The sequence below is a fragment of the Macaca thibetana genome, chromosome 3 (assembly GCF_024542745.1).
Source record: "Macaca thibetana thibetana isolate TM-01 chromosome 3, ASM2454274v1, whole genome shotgun sequence".
NCBI classification, from domain to species: Eukaryota; Metazoa; Chordata; class Mammalia; order Primates; family Cercopithecidae; genus Macaca; species Macaca thibetana.
This window is the reverse complement of record NC_065580.1, coordinates 28464022-28482547: the sequence shown is the minus strand read 5'-3', so window position 1 is coordinate 28482547 and position 18526 is coordinate 28464022. Positions and strand designations below refer to the sequence as shown.

Genomic DNA, 18526 nt, shown 5'->3' with positions numbered 1-18526 from the left:
TTGCTAAACTGCTTTCTAGAAAAACTGAATCAATTTATTACTCCGTCTCCTTTGTACAAGAGTATGTCTCCCTTACAAGTACTGAATACTGCCTTTTTGCTTTTTTGCCAGTTTGATGAATAAAAACTATTATACCTCATTCTTGAATTTTTAATTTATGTTTTTTGGTTACTAGTGAGACTATCTAAAGACATTTAGATCCTTTTTGATGAATTATCATCAAATATTTATTGGTTATTTGATGAATTATCACTTGTTTCTTTTTAAAAATTCTTTATATATTACAGATGCTAGCCTTTGATGTATCTGTTGTAAATATTTTATTTCAGTGTACATGTTATCACTTACTTTTTAGTTTTATCTATTTTTTTTTTTTTTTGAGACGGAGTCTCACTCTGTTGCCCAGGCTGGAGTGCAATGGCCAGATCTCAGCTCACTGCAAGCTCCGCCTCCCGGGTTTACGCCATTCTCCTGCCTCAGCCTCCTGAGTAGCTGGGACTACAGGCGCCCGCCACCTCGCCTGGCTAGTTTTTTGTATTTTTTAGTAGAGACGGGGTTTCACCGTGTTAGCCAGGATGGTCTCGATCTCCTGACCTCACGATCCGCCCGTCTCGGCCTCCCAAAGTGCTGGGATTACAGGCTTGAGCCACCGCGCCCAGCCAGTTTTATCTATTTTTATGAACATTTTTATGCACTCAAATCTATCAATATTATCTTTTGTAACTTCTTCCTTTGCTTTATCAGATAAGGATGGCTTTCACATGATGAAAACTTCATTTTAGAAAAGAATGCTTTAAGATATTATGTTCTTTTAAATTCCTATTGGCTTACGGTCAAAAAATAAAATCAACAGAGAGCAAACAGCAAATATTTCACTAAATATATAAGTATCTCATCCTAGATTTTGACCATTCACATACCTGCTTGTGACAATTATCACATCCTCAGAGATGGTAGCCATTTCTTTGATGGTAAGGTAGCACATTCTCCTCAATGTTTGCTGAAAAATTATTTATAAAAGGTAACAGATTATTCATAAGGAAATGGTTTTTAAAATTATTTGAAGTGAGGAACCCAAGTAGATATATATTTAGAAAGATATTCTTAAAAGAGTCTCATCTACCAAAAAAAAAATTAATATCTGGGTGAGAAAATATTCAGAATACTAGTATTTCCTAAACACAACGGATGCACTGACACAAAAGGTAAAAACTTAAAAATTCAATTATATGGATCTTTCCACAGAGAGATACAAACTTAGACTCTGATAGCTTGAGTCCAAAGACATAGGTTTTTTGTTTTGTCTTGTTTTGCTTTTTTGAGATGGAGTTACGCTCTGTTGCCTAGGCTGGAGTGCAGTGGCGCGATCTCGGCTCACCACAACCTCCGCCTCCTGGGTTCAAGCAATTCTCCTGCCTCAGCCTCCCAGGTAGCCAGGATTACACGTGCTTGCCACCACGCCTGGCTAATTTTTGTATTTTCAGTAGAGACAGTGTACAGTGTTAATTAAAGGCTTATTCCTGGAAAACATATTTTTTAAGTTTTTAAAAAATATGTAGGGCTAAATGGGCAAACTCTGCACTTTCCTCAGTTCAGTGTATACCAATGTTTTCTCCTGAACCCTAAATGAGATTTTTAGATGAATACCTGGATCCAAGTAAGTACTAAGCTAACAATGCTCCATCTACTCTCCCCGACACAACTGGATCTCTGATTTATTCACACACTACGGATAAATGGGCAGCGGTCAGACGCCAGGTTCCTCTAGTCTGTCCTTACTGAGTAACCTCAAATTTATTTTAAGCAAAGAAACCCAAATACATCAGACGCAGCTCCAGAGGCCAAGCTATGGAGAAAACCTTGATACTACTGAACCCATTAAGGAAAGAGAAGAGAGCAAGGATCCTCGCGGTGATTAAACACAGAAAAACAAACAAACAAACAAATAAAACACACACACACACACACACACACAGAAAGTCAGTATGGGCACACACATGGGGCAGATCAAAGCTACTATGAGAAGAAAACAAAAAATAAGAATCAAAGTTTCAAGAACATCCCACCCCAATTAAAAAAAAAAAAGAAAAAAAAAGTTCTGTGAGAAGCAGAAAAAAACAAGAGATACAAAAAAAAAAAATTTCATTAAAACACAAAAAAATGGGGGCTGAACATTATTAGTCATCAGGGAAATGAAAATTACTTATCCAATGAAAAATTAGAACCACATTTCAGAAATTACCTCACACCCACCAAAATGGTGAAAATTCAAAAGACAAACAATACAAAATGTTGGCAAAAAATGTGTTCTTAATCACTAAAACATACTGCATAAACAAATACACAGAAATGCTGAATAAAATAGAAACAAAAATTTTAAACGTGTAGCCAAGGACAAAATTAAGATAAATTCACAGATGCTAGAAATGAACACAACCAAACATTCATAGCCACAGAAGGATCTTACTTCTGTGGGATATAGTATCTAACGTCTAGGAAAATAAGATTCTCAAAGTTATATTCTTCAAGCACGAGGAAAATCATCCCAGATAACTCAGAAATAGAGCAAGGAATGAAGAGTTTTTAAAAAGTGCTAAAGACATGAGTAAGTCACAATGAACAAACAAGACTCATAAGAAAATGATAGCATAGAATATATGAATGTAAATGTGCATGTGTGTATGCATATACACACATACATATGTTGATATATATGTATAAGGAATCAGAGTATCCTAAGACTCTCGAATTTCCCATGAGTAGGGAAAACACAGAGATGAGTATTCGATTTTGATAAGTCAAAAACCCACTGCAATTTTGAGTATAAACAATAAAATAAACTTCCAAAGTATTATCTCACAGGTTGCTGACGCTCTGCTTATTTCTAGTCTGTCTTTTTTTCCTCTCTGCTTTATTCTGGACCACTTCTACTGCTGTCTTCAATAACCCTGGGTTTTGTTTGTGTGTTTGTTTGTTTGTCCTACATCTCTAATTTGCTATTAACCCCATGTAGTGTAGTTTTCATTTTATATATTTCTTTTCTTTTTTTTAATTTTTGGGAAGTGTATTTGGATCTCTTTGTATCTCTCCTATTTTATGCTTTATTTTTGTTATGCCTCTCTATACACTCTTAAGCATATAGACCATGTTAATAGTTGTTCTAATGACATCATCTGCTCATTCCATCACCTTTATCATTTTGGGTTTGTGTATGCTGATCCATTTTTCACCTGTTTATAGATAATATTTCCTGTTTATTTGCATATCTGATAATTTATTAGATGCTGCACATTGTGAAGTTTATTATTTTGTTGCATGATCTTACATAGTATTGAACTCTATTCTGTCGTGAGGGAAGGTTACCCAGGACTAGCGGTTTGTTTCCCCCCCCCTCACTTTGAGGCTTACTTATGGGCTTTTTAAAGTTTTAGTGTAAGGTTATAATATATTCCCATTACTTAGGTAATAATTACTTATGTATGGCTTCCTTTTGAGAACTATACCAGATGTCTTACGCAATATAAGGTCTTTCCACTTTCACTGGTGGGAATACAAACTATTCGGAGCCCTGTTTTTCAGATTCTTTCTTTAGCTTTCAGTAGTTTCCTTTTTTACATACACAGATCAGTTTTTACTTAACCAAAGACTCAAGGGACAGTCCTCAGCAGATCATGGAATCCCTCCCTCTCCTCCTTCCTTCTCTCCCCCGCCCTCTTTTTCTCTCCTGCTCCTTCTTCTTTGGCTTCTTTGGTATTCTGCTTCACAAACTCGAGCTTTCTTGGCTCCTAACCTACATTCGTTTTCTCAGCTCTGAGAGAGAGCTAGGCCTGTAATCTGTTTCCGGGCCATGATCTAGCACAATCCTAGGACTGACCTAGTTTCCCTTCTTCAGATCACAGTCCTGGGATACCTATTATCCAATGTCTGAAAATGTTACATCATAAATTTTGTTTGATTTTCTAGGTATTTATAGTAGCAGGGTAAATCCAGCCCATTTACTTTACCATGGCTATAAACAAAACAGAAAAAAATGTTCTTACTATCAAAATAAACGGCGATTGATTTATTCTTTTATTATTAATTTCTAACACTATCCCATTGTAAATAAAGAACACAGTCTACATGATTTCAATCTTTTGAAATTTGTTGTCTCGCTTTATGGCTCAATATACAGTCAACTTTTCATAAATGATCTTTGTGCTCTTCATTTACATTTAATGTGGATAATGATATATTTGGGTCTATATCTACCAGGTCATTATATGATTTGTTTGTCCTGTTTGATCTATGTTTCTCTTCCTCTCTTTTTCGCCTTCTTTTGGTTTGGTTTTTTAGCTTTTTTTTTTTTTTCTTTTTGCACAATTAGTTTGGAAGAGAAAAATAATTTTAAAAAATCAATGAAACAGAAAGCTGGTTCTATGACAAGATCAATAAAGTTTATAAATCCCTAGACAAGCTTCCTAGGAATAAAAGAGAGAAGATACAATTTACCAATATCGGAATGAAGGAAGAGACATCACTAAGGATTCTGCAGACATTAAAAGAATGGAGGAATATTATGAAGAGCTTTATGCAAACAACAATTTAGCTGAAATTCCTTGAAAGATACAAACTACCAGAGCACACTCAAGAAAACAAATAACCTGAATGGCATCATATATACATTTTTTTAATGAAGTTAATTAACCCCGAAAAGCCTTCCCACTAAGAAGACCGCTTCAATAGTGAACTCTAACAAACATTTAAGGAGATCACAAGAAAAAGGTCAATATATAAAAGTTCATTTAATTTCTAGAGACTACCAATAAACAATACAAATACAAGAGCATCAAAACATACTATCTACTTTAGGGACAAATTTCACAAAATATGTGCAAGACTTGTACACTGAAAACTGTAAAATGCTGCTGGCAGAAGTTAGAGAGACTTGAAAAAAGGGATATACACCATGTTTGTGAAGAAGAAAACTCAATAGTGCTACAATGTCCATTCTCCTAAAATTGCTCTTTAGATCTAATGCAAGCCCCATCAAAGTTCCAGCAGGCTTTTTATATCTATATAAAAAGATTATATTAGGCCGGGCACAGTGGCTCACGCCTGTAATCCCAGCACTTTGGGAGGCTGATGTGGGTGGATTACGAGGTCAGGAGATCAAGACCATCCTGGCTAACACGGTGAAACCCTGTCTCTACTAAAAATACAAAAAATTAGCTGGGTGTGTTGGCGGGTGCCTGTAGTCCCAGCTACTAGAGAGGCTGAGGCTGGAGAATGGCATGAACCCGGGAGGCGAAGCTTGCAGTGAGCCGAGATAGTGCCACTGCAGTCCAGCCTGGGGACAGAGCGAGACTAAGTCTCAAAAAAAAAAAAAAAAAAGATTATATTATATATAATATAATTTGTCTATTTTTATATATCTACATATTTCTATATTATCTATACATAACATAGATATTATATTTAAAATCCATATGGAAATGCAAAGGGCCCAAAAGAGCCAAAACAATTTTGAAAAATAGAAAGATATGCACTATAAAACTTACTATAGTAGATTTTAAACCTATAGTTAATCAAGACAGCATAGAGCTAAAGTAAGAATAGACATATAGGTCAATGAAACAAAATCACCTTCATCATATCCTCCCCCTCCTCCCCTTTCTCCTTCCATATGAATATGCAATGTTCCAGAACCATGTGTTGAGAAAATGAAGAAAGAAGAAAAGGAAGAGGGAGTGGATGGAGGAAGAGGAATGAGGTGAAAATAAATCAACCTTTACTTTATACTATATAAAAAAATTAATATGAAATGGATCATAAGATAATTTATATAAAACCACAAACATCCAGAAAAAAAGCACAGGAGAAAATCGTTGTCACCTTCGGTTAAGCAAAGATTTCTATGATATGACATAAAAAGCACAATCCGTAACAGAAAAAAATTTGATAAAGTGGACTTCATCAAAATTTAAAACTTCTGCCCTTTGAAAGACTTTAAGAAAATAAAAACATAAGCCACATACTGAGAGACAATATTTGTGAAACATATCTGATAAAGGATTTGTATCCAGAATGCATAAAGACCTCTTAAAACTCAATAAGAAAATAAACAATCCAGTTTTTTTAATGGGCAAAAGACATTAACAAATCCTTCACCAACAGAAGACATATGGAAGGTAAAAATACAAATGAAAAGATGTTTGAGATCATCAGCCATTAGAAAAATGCAAATTTAAGACACAAAGGGATACCATTACACACCTATCAGAATGGCTAAAATTAAAAACAAAAATAAAAACAACAATACAAAGTGCTGGCCAGAACGCAGAGCAAACTGCAGCTCTCATACAGTGACTGTGGGAATGATTACAAACATTTTAGAAAAATGAGTTGGTAGTTTATTACAAAGTTAAATGTACCACACCTACATATGGCCCAGCAATCCCACTCCCAGGCATTTATCCAAAAGAAATAAAAATGTATGTTCATACAAAAATCAAAACATGAATGTTTATAGCAATGTTCTTTATAATCTCCAAAAACTGGTAACAAGCCAAATATCCTTCAACTGGCAAACAGATAAAGACAGGTACATCCATTCAATGGAATAGGATGACAAAATAAAAATAAACTACTGATACAAACAATAATATGGATGAATCTCATATGCATCATCTAAGTAACTGAAAAGAAACTCACAAAAGGCTTCATACAATATGATATTATTCATATGACTTCCTGGAAAAGGCAAATTTACAAGGACGGAAAGGAGATAACGGATTGCCAGGGGCTGAGGGAGGCAACGAGGAATAGATGATAAAGAGGGAACATGAGGGAACTTTTTAAGGAGATGGAAATGCTCTAAATCTCAATTGTGGTGGTGATACCACCACTGTATGTGTTTGTCAAAGCTCATAGAACAATACCCTCAAAAGGATGAATATTACTGCATGTAAAACTATACTTAAAAAAAAAAAATAACAGTCCAGTAAATGAAAAGGCAAGCCACAGAGTGGGAGGAAATACTTACAAAACACCTATCTGATAAAGGACTTCTATCCAGAATATATAAAGAAACTTATAACTCAGTAAGATGACAAGATTTTTTTTTTTTTTTTTTGAGACAGAGGCTTGCACTGTCACCTGGACTGGAGTGCAGTGGCATGATTTCAGCTCACTGCAACCTCTACCTCCTGTGTTCAAGGGATTCTCCCGCCCCAGCCTCCCAAGGAGCTGGGATTACAGGTGGCTGCCAGCACGCCCAGCTAATTTTTTGTATTTTTAGTAGAGACAGGTTTCACTATGTTGGCCAGGCTAGTCTCAAACTCCTGACCTCATGATCTGCCCGCCTCGGCCTCCCGAAGTGCTAAGATTACAGGCGTGAGCTACCGCGCCCAGCTGACAACTTGATTTTTTTAATGGTACCAAATTTTAACAGACACTTCATCAAAGCAGATATACAGATGACAAATAAGTAAATGAAAATATGCTTAGGCTGGGCACTGAGACTTAACATCTGCAATCCCAGCACTTTGGGAGGCCAAAGTGGGCAGATCACGAGGTCAAGATATTGAGACCATCCTGGCCAACACGGTGAAACCCCGTCTCTACTAAAAATACAAAAATTAGCTGGGTGTGGTGGCGTGCGCCCGTAGTCCCAGCTACTCGAGAGGCTGAGGCAGGAGAATGGCATAAACCCGAGAAGCGGAGCTTGCGGTGAGCCGAGATCGCGCCACTGCACTCCAGCCTGCTGAAAGAGCCAGACTCTGTCTCAAAAAAAAAAAAAAAAAAAAGAAAAGAAAATATGCTTAAGATACTCATCATTAGGGAAATGCAAATCCGACAATGCCACTCCTAGATATTAATCAAAGAGAAATGGAAACAGGTTCACACAAAGACTTGTACTGGAATACTTTTAGCAGCTTTATTCACAATAGCCATAAACTGGAAACAAACCAAAATCCATATACTTCAAACAGATAAATCACTCAGATGATCTCCATAAAATGGAATACTATTCAGTGATAATAAGGAACTAAGTACTGATACATATAAGAAATTGGATCACAAGGCCGGGCGCGGTGGCTCAAGCCTGTAATCCCAGCACTTCGGGAGGCCGAGGCGGGTGGATCACGAGGTCAGGAGATCGAGACCATCCTGGCTAACATGGTGAAACCCCGTCTCTACTAAAAATACAAAAAACTAGCCGGGCGTGGTGGCGGGCGCCTGTAGTCCCAGCTACTCGGAGGCTGAGGCGGGAGAATGGCGTGAACCCGGGAGGTAGAGCTTGCAGTGAGCCGAGATCGCGCCACTGCACTCCAGCCTGGGCAACAGAGCAAGACTCCGTCTCAAAAAAAAAAAAAAAAAAAAAAAAAAGAAATTGGATCACAAAAGCCATAAGCTAAGTGAAAGAAACAAGACATAAAAATCACACAAGACTATATACTATATGATTAGATTTAAATGAAATTCTAGAAAATGCAAAACTACATAGTCAGAAAGTAGAACAGGTGCTAGAGTTCGGGTGAGGGAACAAGTAACTAATGGATATAAGGACATATTCTGGAATGGTGAAAAGTTTCTATATCATGACTGTAGTAGTGGTTCCATGACTCTATACATGGTCAAAACTCACTAAACTGTACACTTAAAATTGGTGAATTTTATTGTATATAAGTTATATTCAATAGAGCTTATTTTATTTTTAAAAAGACTATAAAGGTTTTAAAAACTTTAACCTATAGGTCAGTGGGAAGAATTTAATAAACAAAGAATATCAACAGGCAATTCAGAGACAAAAGCAAAATGACTATTAAACATATGAAAAGAGTTTCAACCTCAGCGATGATCATGAAAATGCAATTAAAACCACAAAAAGATGCCATATCATATTTTCCAAATGGCATGTACTTGGGCCTGGCAGTAAGAAATGGTGAGGATTTGGAGCAGTGTCTGTATAATTTAATACAACCTCTAATCTAACAGATCAATTTGACATGACTGTCAAAAAACAAGCATTATCTAGAAATTCCACTTGTACATATTTACTCCAGAAAAAGCCTCACTCTGTACATAAACATTATGTGCAGTATCATGTGTAATAGGTAAAATGTGGGAACAACTTATATCCACCAATGGGAGAATGGATGAATAGAATTACTGTATATTCACATATTGGAATTCCATACAGTAGTGAAAGTAAATAAAGTAGAACTACATGTAACAAGCAGGTAAATCTTAAAAATGTATTAATTATAAACACTGCAGGCCAGGCGTGGTGGCTCACACCCGTAATCCCAGTACTTTGCGAGGCCAAGGTGGGCAGATCACGAGGTCAGGAGATTGAGACCATCCTGGCCAACATGGTGAAACTCCATCTCTACTAAAAATACAAAAATTAGCCAGGCATGATGGCGCGCACCCGTAGTCCCAGCTACTCAGGAGGCTGAGGCAGGAGAATCGCTTGAACCCAGGAGGTGGAGGCTGCAGTGAGCCAAAATCACACCACTGCACTTCAGCCTGGGCGACAACTCAAAAACAACAACAACAACATTGCAAAATAATATGAAGATGTTATTTTTATACTTAAAGACACACAAAAATGCAAAGTATTGATTATAGAAAAAAACATACATAATCCTCATGTATTAATATAAACAACGATAGAAGAATACCAACCTTCTGGTAAAGGAATGCTGGTAATGGAAGGAGCTCCACATGCTTCTGGCAAAATCTCTACCTCTCTTTGCCCCAAAACAATCACTCCCTCAATTCCATATTTTGCCTAAGGAACCATTAAAACTAATCACATCATGCTGTACATGGCTACTTACCTCAGTCACTTCAAAAAGCCTAAAATATTCTGGTCATTATTCATAACCTGCAGACTTATTCCTTGCATCCGGGTATAGCACCTCGTCTCACTCCATTTTCCATCCTTCTAATCAGCGCCATTATATTCTCTGACACTTTCATCAGCAAAATCCCCTATATTCTCAAACTCTTCTCTGAATGTTCCCATCTTTTTCTCTAACTGAAACCTGGCTCTCTCCCAGGGATCCTCCGGCAACCCTCTGAAACAGCGGCTGTTTTCTCTCCCATAACCCTCATACCACGAGGCCTACAGGTGGGGAAGCTTATGCCTTTATATTATGTCACCTGCTACCATTGCTGGTTGTCTATTAAACCCAGGTTACTTCCCCTATTTTTAAAAAATACCAGTACCTTCTTCACTGTCTCTCCAATACAATCCCAGTAATAAGTATTGGTGATTTTAATATCCATACAGATGGTATCTCTAAACCTCTGACCTCTTCATTCCTTGACCTCCTCTTCTCCAATGATGCCATCCTCCCTACAATGATCACCCAATTCCACTGCCACAGCCTCTAACAGTAACAGCTTCCTTTTCTAATTTCATTTCCAAGCACTCACACTCCTGACTCCAAAATTTTTTCACTCTCTCTTGACCTACAATCTACTGATCCTATCAACTTTTTGCTGTCCCTGTCAGCCCCGTTCTTGCTTCCCTCCTAACCAAAGATTTCACAGTCGATGTTTCAACCACTCAACTTCTTTGCTTCTCCCTCTGTTTACTAACCTGGCAAAACTTCAATCCTGATTAAATCCTATCTCTAAGCCTTCAACGCTTTAACCTGCAGGCTGTAGTTGGAGAAAAACATTCACCATGCTACCTGGTAATACTTTAAATTCATGAGCACTAACTTCAACAGGCTATTAGTCCCTTCGAACAATCCTACATTTCCCTAATCCATTTCCTACAAAAAAAATTTCACATCTTCTTAATATAAACCTCTGTGCTACAGGCTTCAAAAGTTTGTCCTCGTTCTGTTTCTTTCTTACTCTGCTTCCTTTTCTCCACTACATGTCCAGCTTTTCTTCCCAACTGCCAGCCCTCTGAGTAACAGCAGCCTTGGGAAGACACCTGGCAGCAAAAGCAGAGCCACAAAAGAGGCAATAGCCTTCCATGACTTGTATAACAGCCTCCCTCTGAACCCCACTCCAGCAGCTCAACCTGCCTAGTTTTCTAGTCTAATTCCTCTAATAAACACCTAATTCCACAATACTCATAGTAGTTCTGTTTCCCTGTTTGAACCCTGAATTTCTGGTACAGGAAGTGGTTAAAGGGAAAGAAGACCTTAAAGATATGAACCTGAAGTTGCTTCTCTGAGTTGATTGAAGGTATTAATGACCAGTTTCCAATGATAAAGGGGCTACTAGTAGTCCATGGCATGCAGTGGCAAAATATTTAAAATTATCATCTGTAGACAAGGACCTATAGAAGACAAAACTTTGAGTAACTAAGTAGATGATGCCATAGAAGATTTTAGTAAAAATAAGTTGTATAATGGGTTAATTAGTTGTTTCTAGGTACACTGGAGAATTCTTTTCTCAAGAAAAGAAAATGATGAGCTCAGAGTTTTAAATGCACCACTCAAATCTGGGTAAGGGACCAGAAATCTATTAACTGCCTTCATAAGAAAGCCTTATATCATGTGGCCACAGGGCTGAGATTTCTACAAAGCATATCCTGCAGTGGCTCAGTTACAATTCAAATTCAATTCACACTGTTGCAGGACATCTTATGTTAAAGTTAGGACCTTGACTGGCAAGGAATGGGGCCCTGAAAAGTGGAATGAGGATACACAGGCAGACTCTGATGAAGCCAAGTACCCCAAACTCCTAAATTCTGCCACATCTTTTGCCAGTAGAAGCGTCAGTCCTTTATCCCATATGTGAGGAAATTAGTCTCCCTTTGCCTACAGAGTATATAATGGCCTCCCCTGACACAGCTGCATTACAGGGGACTACTGATCTTCCTGAAGATCTACTCCTAAAACCTCTCATTATTTAGATCTGTAACAAGACTCAAATCTCAGGAGGTTCTGGGGGTTGACGCAAAATGTGACGTGTGATGATATGCAATACATACAAAAAACTGCAAGATTTGGCAGATTTGGCCAATTTATGTTAATGGAAAGCTGGAAAATAGATATTCCAGAATTACCTTCCCTGTATGGTTCTACCTTAGGGCTAGGCAAAAGAAAAATGTACACCACACTTAGAAGACAGACAAAAAGCAGCAGACATATGTTCTGAAGGTCAGGGTGGTCTAAGGTAATGAGAGGCAGGTTTAGTTTGCACTCATTTTTCTTTTTCCTTATTCCATTCCTTATTCCCCTTCCCCACTCCACATCCATCTCTTCTTCTCAACTGCCAGCCCCACTGACTAACAGCAATCCCAGGCCCACCAGAAACTTGACTAAGAACTGACAAATGTGGTAGCTATGTGCACTGACTTCTTTATCAGTCCACCTTTACAGTGTCATGCCAGAAGCTAGGTATTAACAGTCTTTATGACTTCACAGTAGATCTGCAGAGGGAGAGTTTTACAACTGCATACTTTAATTCTTCCATTTTCATGTCTTATAATGAACATTTATAAGTTTTATAAGCAGTCAAATAATTTAAAACATTTCAAGCAATACTCCCTAATTTAGAACACTCTTAGTTCCCTGGGAAAAATAAATAAAAGGAGTTTTCTCATCGTAAAAAAAATAAAAAAGACTTACATCATTAGATTGAAACAATCGCGTCATTGCAAAGAAGGCTTCAGTAGCTTCCGTTGTTCCAAAGTGTTCACCCTAAGTAAAATTTAAAACAATTTTTAAACTTTAAAATATATGTATTCATATATATGTACACATACACACACAGGATTTTCTATTTCTGCAAAAATCCTTTAGAACTCAAGAAAAAAGAATCTCTTTGTAAACATTTTGCCTCTGCAATTTTTCTGGCTTTCAATCTATAAACCCACATGGTCATTTATCCCCCCTTGTTTAAAATAATTCAGTATCACATACCACGCTTAAAAGTTCTAGCATAGTAGTCTCTAACCTTTTAGTAGAAACTATTTTAAATCTCCCTGAAGTACTGTAGTTTACAAGGAGGCAGAAAATTATAGCACTCACAATAGGACGTTATTATTACACTGCCTAAGAGCAGAGATCACGTCTATAATCTAATGCCCAGCACAATGCCTAACATGTCACAGGAGCATAATAAATATTAAAATGTAAGGAACCATCTATTAGGAATCTCAGCAAAGTGGCAAGAAGGGGACCAACCAAAAGGGCAGGAACCAGATTCATCGTATAAAAAAACTAGGCTTAAGGGACTGCTATGTAGCTCAATATTGGCTCAAGCCCCTAAAAACATGCTTTGGATCAGAGCTTCAAATGCTTTAATGTGCACGACAATTCATCCTGGGATCTTGCCAAAATGCAGATTCTGATTCAGTGGCTCTGTGGTAAAGCCTGAGATTTTGCATTTCTTTTTTTTTTGAGATGGAGTCTCACCCTGTCGCCCAGGTTGGAGTACAGTGGCGCAATCTTGGCTCACTGCAACATCTGCCTCCTGGGTTCAAGTGATTCTCCTGCCTCAGCCTCCCAACTAGCTGGGATTACAGGCATGCACCACCACGCCTGATTAATTTTTTGTGTCTTTAGTAAAGACGGGGTTTCACCATGTTGGCCAGGCTCGTCTTGAACTCCTGACCTCGTGATCCACCCGCCTTGACCTCCCAAAGTGCTGGGATTACAGGCGTGAGCCACCGCGCCTGGCCTGAGATTTGACATTTCTAACAAGTGATTCTAACAAGTGATGCAAATGCTGCTGATCTGGGAACTACATTTTCTGAGCAATGAAAAAGTGTTAGATAACGTATTTCAAAACATCTCAGATCATAGATTACCCATTTCAATATTTAATGTCTTCAATAAAAGCAATCCTATATAATAATATGTTACACTCAATCACTTTTCAGAGCTTCAGATTCCACATAAAATATAACTAGTCTTCAATCTATTTGCCATAGGTATAAGAATAAATTTTGGTGAAAAATACTGACAGTTTAGGATGAAAGATAAAGTACAGTAAGTTTATACTTACTTAAAAAATTAGTGTATCCAGCCTGCTCATCAGCAAGAGATTTATCTCTCTTTCATAACTATTTACTGAATACCCAGAAGTCTGTGTGTTTTTTAGTTATATAGGAAAACCTTACATCCTACTTTTTTACGTGAAACTCAGAAAACACATAGATATGTCAACTCTCACAGAAATTCAAAAGTATCTTTCTATAAAGCTCTACCAAGGACTAGGCAAAGATAAAATGTATGTTCCCAAACTTGTTTATATAGTTAATTGTGTTTATGCTGTGCTTGGTAATTTCCTTATCAAGATAATTAAATGTTTCAACATGAGTTGCTTCATCGAAAAGGTAATGGCCAACATAAAAATATATGTTACTCTCAATCAACTTTGACCATTCAGAACTTTTGTTTATACAATGGATTTAGCCAACTTGGACACAATGTGTGCTACGAAAAGTTAAACCCAATTGACTATGCTTTAAATGTTTCTTATATGCCAACACAGAGGGATTATGTTGTTTGTGAACAGATACATTTTATTTAAAACTATGTGCTTGATGATCCGGCACAGTAGCTCACATCTGTAATCCCAGCACTTTGGGAGGCTGCGGTGGGCAGATCACCTGAGGTCAGGAGCTGGAGACCCACCTAGCCAATATGGTGAAACCCCGTCTCTACTAAAAATACAAAAATTAGCCAGGCATGGTGGCACATGCCTGTAATCCCAGCTACTCCGGAGGCTAAAGTAGGAGAATCGCTTGAACCAGGGAGGTGGAGCTTGTAGTGAGCTGAGATCATGCCACTGCACTCCAGCCCAGTGACAGAGCGAGACTCCATCTCAAAAAAATAAAAAAAATAAAAAACTATGTGCTCATTGTTTAGTCCTCATTTGTAAACAAGAAAACTTTATTAAATCTCTGAATGAGGTCTTCAGTCACAAAACAAAGTAAAGATAAAATATTCTCTTAGAATTCAAATTGGAAACCATGGTTATCCTAGCACCATATGTAAACCACCTGAGGTATATGGCATACATGTATGTTTTATGTGTCCCTCTATACGTGTATAGACACATATAGTCAGCCCTCCAGTCAGCCCTCCATAACCATGAGTTCTGAATCCGTGGATTCAACCAGCCTCAGATTGAAAAGGAAAAAAGTGGGCAAAGGATATGAACAGACACTTCTCAAAAGAAGATCCATTTATGCAGCCAACAGACACATGAAAAAATGCTCATCATCACTCGCCATCAGAGAAATGCAAATCAAAACCACAATGAGATACCATCTAACACCAGTTAGAATGGCAATCATTAAAAAATCAGGAAACAGGTGCTGGAGAGGATGTGGAGAAATGGGAACACTTTTACACTGTTGGTGGGACTGTAAACTAGTTGAACCATTGTGGAAAACAGTGTGGCGATTCCTCAAGGGTCTAGAACTAGAAATACCATTTGACCCAGCTATCCCATTACTGGGCATATACCCAAAGGATTATAAATCATGCTACTACAAAGACACATGCACACGTATGTTTATTGCAGCACTATTCACAATAGCAAAGACTTGGAATCAACCCAAATGTCCATCAGTGACAGACTGGATTAAGAAAATGTGGCACATATACACCATGGAATACTATGCAGCCATAAAAAAGGATGAGTTCGTGTCCTTTGTAGGGACATGGATACAGCTGGAAACCATCATTCTCAGCAAACTATCGCAAGATCAGAAAACCAAACACTGCATGTTCTCACTCATAGGTGGGAACTGAACAATGAGATCACTTGGACACAGGAAGGGGAACATCACACACTGGGTCCTATTGGGGGGAGGGGGGAGGGGGGAGGGATAGCATTAGGAGATATACCTAATGTAAATGACGAGTTAATGGGTGCAGTACACCTGCATGGCACATGTATACATACGTAACAAACCTGCACATTGTGCACATGTACCCTAGAACTTAAAGTATAATAATAATAAAAAAAAGATAAGCAAAAATAAAATCAATAAAGTTATAACAGACCTGAAAAAAAAAAATTCAAGGAAAAAAAAAACTGGGTTTGTACTGAACATGTACAGATGTCTTCTTCTTGTCATTATTCCCTAAACAATACAGCACAACAACTATTTACACAGCACTAACATTGTACCAGGTATTATAATCTAGAGATTATAACCTAGGTATTATAATCACAGAGATGACTTAAAATATATGGGAGGATATGTGTAGGTTATATGCAAATACTACACCATTTGTATGAGGGACTTGAGCATCTATGGACTTTAGTATCCAATGGAGGTCCTGGAACCAATTCCCCACTGTTATTGAGGGAATATGAATCCATGAAACAAAATCATATTTTCTAAGGCCCTAGACATTACATGAGTTTTTTTTTTTAAAGTCTGGGGCAAAAAAAAAAAAGAAAATTAATAACAATAGTAGCAAGCAGAATCTGTATTTCATGAGTGCAAGTATTTTTTGCTGGTTTTGTCTGCTATATCCCCAACACCTAAAACAGTGCACAGGACACAGCAGCTATGCAATAAATATTTGCTGAATGATGGAAGGAAAACTATTCCTGAATGCTTACTATGTGTTCAGTACTATTCTCAGTGCTTTACACTAATGATCTCATTTAGTCATTACAACTCTGTAACAGGTATTATCATAATCCCCATGTAGAGAAAAGGACATCAAGGCACATAAAATGGTTAAGCTACTGCCCTGAATTATTTTAATAGCAATGGTGAGGTAGGGATAATAAATATAAAATCTGAATATTAAAAATCAAAGCTTTAAAACATCATGATTACACACAAAAGAAAGAAAATACCTGGAATTTGCCTGATCTTGCACTGTATTTTCAGAAAAACATGAAGATCTCCAAACACATGTAAACAATATGTTCTAACTAGTACTCATTAAACTGAAACCAAAGGATTTATTGAGAATCTACTACGTGCATCACTACCTTAGGATCTCAAGAATGAAAAAGAAGTACAGGTTAAACATCTCTAATCTCAAAATCCAAAATCTGAAATGCTCCAAAATCAGAAACTTTTTGAGTGCCAGTATAACACTCAGTGGAGACACTCATTGGAGCATTTTGGATTTCGGATACTCAGAGCAGGAACAGCCAGTATGTATTCTGCAAATGTTCCAAAATCCAAAAAAATCTGAAATCTAAAACACTTCTGGTTCCGAGCATTGCAAATAAGGTATACTCAACCTATATATGTCATAGTCCTCATACTCAAGTCTTACATATTATTTTGTTAACCAAATGTTATATATGTTAAAATTAAGTGAATTTAAAATAAATAAATATTTACACTTTCCAGAAAGTATTTCATTGAATCTTCAGTATTTGTATTCCAGGACACACTTATCTGAGGAAAATAAAAGTAATTTACCTGGTTTAGTAAGTAAAGAATTTTCGTAAGAATATGCAAACATCTTCTTGGATTGATTGGAGTTTCATTGAATATACGAGCCTATGAAAAAACATAAAAAACACTGTTATTTTTCTACCTTTTCTATCATAGATTATAGCAAATCAACTTTAATACAGACTATTTTTAATCACAGTATCCAAAGAACATGGTCTATAGTTCTCAATTTACTAAAGCATCTGATAAATTATTACTTGTGGCCCTGATTTTCCATCCTATTTATTTCTAACTCATTCCCTTAGGTTGACTACTTCAACTTTACGGGCTATACCAGTTAAATAAGGATCACAATACTGATCTGTATCATACTAATACAATGACATTAATACAGATAACTGATTTCAATAACCTTGCACTAAACACCCCTTCTTACATTTAAAATTCCCAACATGTAACAGTCTTCATGTCTTTGCATTTCTATAAGCTCTAAATTCTCGTGTGACAAGTAACCCCTCTTCCTTTTCCCTTAAATCTATATTCCCTAAACTCTGTTACGTTCCTTATTTTGGGTGTTGTGATCACAGTAGCCCAGGAATTCGCTGCCCACCACTCTAAAACAGAATAGAAAAGAAAAGGCACAAAAAGCTTCCCAGTCATACCTCCTGTAAAACAGCACTCTTCTCCAGATGCTGGAAAGGATTTGAGCCACTACCTATGTATAAAACAAAAAAATGTCCTGAATAGCTGTTTTACACAAACTTATGTATTTTCCAGAAAAGGGTACTGAATGCTTGGTAAGTGAACACTTGGATGGCACAGTGATAATCATTGCTAATATGCATACAAACTAAATGAAATCATTCTGATCCTGGCTCCGTCACTGCCACACTCGAAGAGCTGAGACTTCTCTTTTGCAGCAACCCTCTCCAAAATGAGTGTCTTCTTTCCCTGCCCTCTTTTTCCATGAATGTTACAAATGTGTCATTTCCACAACGAAGATTAATGAGATTGTGGTAGGGTGCTTTTGATTTCCTTAGGTAAGCACTAGTTTGTGTGTTTCTAACACTTAAGGAGAGGCAGAAACGAAGTTTCCCAGAGAATCACGCAGACGTAAACCTTCAAGAGGTCGTGGAGGTTGATTAACCCAACCCCCTCTCACACCGTGGGAGATGCTAC

At 37.3% G+C, this 18526-nt stretch overlaps 1 protein-coding gene across 3 annotated transcripts in view; it reads right to left on the bottom strand.

Annotated features, from left to right (window-relative positions):
* The window catches only part of COPG2 (COPI coat complex subunit gamma 2), a 165799-nt gene that overhangs the window by 146566 nt on the left and 707 nt on the right, over window positions 1–18526 (bottom strand). For all 3 annotated transcript variants that reach the window (XM_050782491.1, XM_050782492.1, XM_050782493.1), the window contains exons 2-5: window positions 18010–18062; window positions 17372–17452; window positions 12588–12659; window positions 921–1000 (exon numbers count right to left, since the gene is read on the bottom strand). In XM_050782491.1, the coding sequence (XP_050638448.1) occupies window positions 921–1000; window positions 12588–12659; window positions 17372–17452; window positions 18010–18062 (286 nt within the window). The remainder of the gene's footprint in view (window positions 1–920; window positions 1001–12587; window positions 12660–17371; window positions 17453–18009; window positions 18063–18526) is intronic.